At 48.3% G+C, this 3333-nt stretch overlaps 1 protein-coding gene across 1 annotated transcript; it reads right to left on the reverse strand.

The window, feature by feature from the left end:
* Nucleotides 1–2144: 2144 nt before the first annotated feature.
* On the reverse strand, nucleotides 2145–3116 carry LOC148593476 (olfactory receptor 14J1-like). The gene has a single exon (XM_088530779.1). It carries the CDS (start codon nucleotides 3114–3116, stop codon nucleotides 2145–2147), a length of 972 nt encoding a protein of 323 aa, XP_088386905.1.
* Nucleotides 3117–3333: the final 217 nt, after the last annotated feature.

Genomic DNA, 3333 nt, shown 5'->3' on the forward strand with positions numbered 1-3333 from the left:
GCCACATCAGATGTTACTGCTCACAAACAAAATGCAAGTTATCATGATTTGCTGATTTGGCTCTATAAAAGATGGACACTCTTGACGCGTTGTTGGAGACCTCACGGGTGGATGCACCACGTAAGACCTCCCATTTGCCGGGAAGGTTCTCCAAATCCTCGCCACAACAGGGACTCCCCAGTGGCTGCGGATCTGGATGACAGTAACATACTTAGGCAATTGGTGATGTATCTTTTAATGACTATTCCCTTTCTCATTTAGTAATGGTTAGGTGCATTACCTCGCCTGTTTTGTCTGTTGCTAAAACTGAGCGCATAGTAAGCTTATTTTGTTAAATGTATCATTCTGTACTGCCTTAATATTAATAGTGAAATAAGACCATTCTTTCCAGTGGTGTCTGGTTCTTTCCGTCATCCCGTCCGCCCCAGTCAATTGGCAAAACACCATGCTCTTTGCAGATGCCCATTGCAGCTCTCAGGATGCAAGGTTGGCCTCTGATTTTCAGCCTTGCAGGCCACAGTGTTTCTGAAGGCAGCTGTACTTCTGGTCTGGTGCTGCTTCCTGCAGGTGCTCACCCTCAAATCAAGATCAGTTGGAGGGGGCCACAAGTGTTTTGAGCCAGCGGAAGAGGTGACCAAGGAGAAAAGTTGCACCTGGAGTTCTCCCAGGCAGCAGTTGCCTGTTCAAGGATAGTGAGCAGGGAAGTGTTAGTGTACTCTTCATTTGGTAAACGGGTGTCCTGGTTTTCATGCGATGTTTGTTAATCGGGTCGCAGATTCCTCCTCCCTACATCCTGTGGTGTAAAGAACAAAGCAGGACAACTCTCCAGTGCAAAGGTGGTCTTTTCTGTGTCCTCTCCCACCAGGGCTCTTGGCCCATTTAGCAGCAGGCCTGTATTTTCCCTAGTCTGCCTTTTGTTCCTGCCGTATTGTTGTATTGTATTTTAAATAATTATTTATTATTATTTTATCAGGAAGGTAAGAGTAAAAATTCAGAAAGAAATTAATGAAGAGCACATGTTTCATGCCAAGTACATGGGAATGACAAGTGACTGCACACAGGACAGGTTTTGGCACTGACATTGTACCCATTGAGGAAGTTTCCTCAGTGCGTCCTTGAGCTCGTTGTTCCTCGTGCTGTAGACAAGGGGGTTCAGTGCTGGAGGCACCACTCAGTACAGAATGGCCAGTATAGAGAGATCCAGAGCTGGAAAGGGTATGGAGGAGGGAGAAAGGGGAATAAAGTGGCTAGGGGTGACTAAGGGTGACATTTCACTGCTCCTGTGACTAGGAGTAGGAGTCAGAGCCAACAAAATTGGTATCATTACCTCTAATCCCTCCGGGGGAGTGCAGATGACTGCACAGTTCAGGGCACCTGGACTGCAGAGCATTTCCAAGGGTGCTCGTTGTGTCCACTTGTGCCTATACATCCTGCCCCTAGTATTTGATAGATGGTGACCCAGAGGGCTCTCCGTTCACCCTTCTTCCTAACAGTTGAGTCCTCACTGCCTCTCCTGAGACTGCAGAGTCCTCTTTTGCCTGTGAATACCCAGTGCTTTACCTCTAAGAAACTCCGTCTTCGAGGACCTCTCCCTTTATGAGGCTCTACTCACAGTCCATTCCAGGCATATGCTGTCCCAGAAGGATCTCTGTGCTCTCCTGACACTGCCAGCTTCCCCTCCATGAGAACAGCCATCTGACACTGTGCCTTAATACCTAGGTGAGCTGTGCATGTGTAAATCCATGACCATTCAGCGTCTCCACTATCCTTGGACTCTGAGAGGTGAATTCCCAAACCAGCCCTTGGTCTCTGAAAGATCATTACATGATTCTGAGCTCTGTGTTGCTGAACCCATGCAGAATCCTGTGCAGCAGGCCCTTGAGGGGTGCAAGTCCTTGGGCCTATTCTTGGCACCAGTTTTGGAGGAAAAGCCCAGCTTTCACACACTGTACTGATAGAAATTTCTTTATTACAGAGATACTGTTAGGGAGCCAGTCCTTGTCCAGCATTTGACAGAATTTAGGCTATCAGGTGAGACAAAGCAGGGGAATGAATACAAGTAGTTGTGTAGCAACACGATAGCAATTATTATCACTAGTAAAAGTCATAATAAAAACAACATGAAGAAACAATGCTCAATCCACTTATGGAATACAGAAAGGGTGTAGAGATGTGGAAAAATTACAACTGCTTAAAAAGGCCCATGAAATCACTTTCCTAATGGCATCCTTGAGCAAATTGTTCCTCATGCTGTAGATGAGGGGGTTCACTGTTGGAGGCACCACCGAGTAGAGAACAGCCAGCACCAGATCCAGAAATGGGAAGGAAATGGAGGGGGGCTTTAGGTAGGCAAACAGTACAGTGCTGAGAAACAGGGAGACCACAGCCAGGTGTGGGAGGCACATGGAAAAGGCTTTGTGCCGGCCTTGCTCAGAAGGGATCCTCAGCACAGCAGTGAAGATCTGCATGTAGGACATCACAATGAAAGCGAAACACCCAAAGCCTAAACAGGTACTAACAACAAGAAGCCCAACTTCCCTAAGGTAGGAATGTGAGCAGGAGAGCTTGAGGATCTGGGGTATCTCACAGAAGAACTGCTCTACCACATTGCCTTGGCAGAGCGGCAGGGAAAATGTGTTCCCAGTGTGCAGGAGAGCATAGAGAAAGCCACTGGCCCAGGCAGCTGCTGCCATTCTGGCACAAGCTCTGCTGTCCATGAGGGTCCCATAGTGCAGGGGTCTGCAGATGGCAAGGTAGCGGTCATAAGCCATGACTGTGAGGAGATAAAGCTCTGCTGAAAACAAGAAGAAGAAGAAAAATATCTGGGCAGCACATTCCAAATAGGAAATGGCCCTGGTGTTCCACAGGGAATTGGCCATGGCTTTGGGAACTGTTGTGGAGATGGAGCCAAGGTCGAGGAGGGAGAGGTTGAGGAGGAAGAAGTACATGGGGGTGTGGAGGCGGTGGTCGCAGGCTACGGCTGTGATGATGAGGCCATTGGCCAGGAGGGCAGCCAGGTAGATGGCCAGGAAGAGCGAGAAGTGCAAGAGCTGCAGCTCCCGCGTGTCTGCGAATGACAGGAGCAGGAATTCTTTCAGGGTGCTGCTGTTGGACATTTCACTCTCTCCAGGCTTTGTGGATTGTTCAGAAAAGAAAAGATGTTGAGCAGTTATCACAGATTTTTAAAGTTAAATATCTCCCAACTTGTTCCAGTTCTAATACACTGCCCATATTGCCTCTCTTCATGGAGATCTTTGTGCAGCTCCCTTCCTTGAGCCTCAGTGCAGGGTGGCTGAATGTGCTATGAGGAGCAGGGGCATCTCCCCACGGGCT

Source organism: Tinamus guttatus, unplaced genomic scaffold, assembly GCF_059628265.1.
Source record: "Tinamus guttatus ecotype Peru unplaced genomic scaffold, ASM5962826v1 Tinamus_guttatus_pri_ptg000387l, whole genome shotgun sequence".
Classification (NCBI taxonomy): Eukaryota; Metazoa; Chordata; class Aves; order Tinamiformes; family Tinamidae; genus Tinamus; species Tinamus guttatus.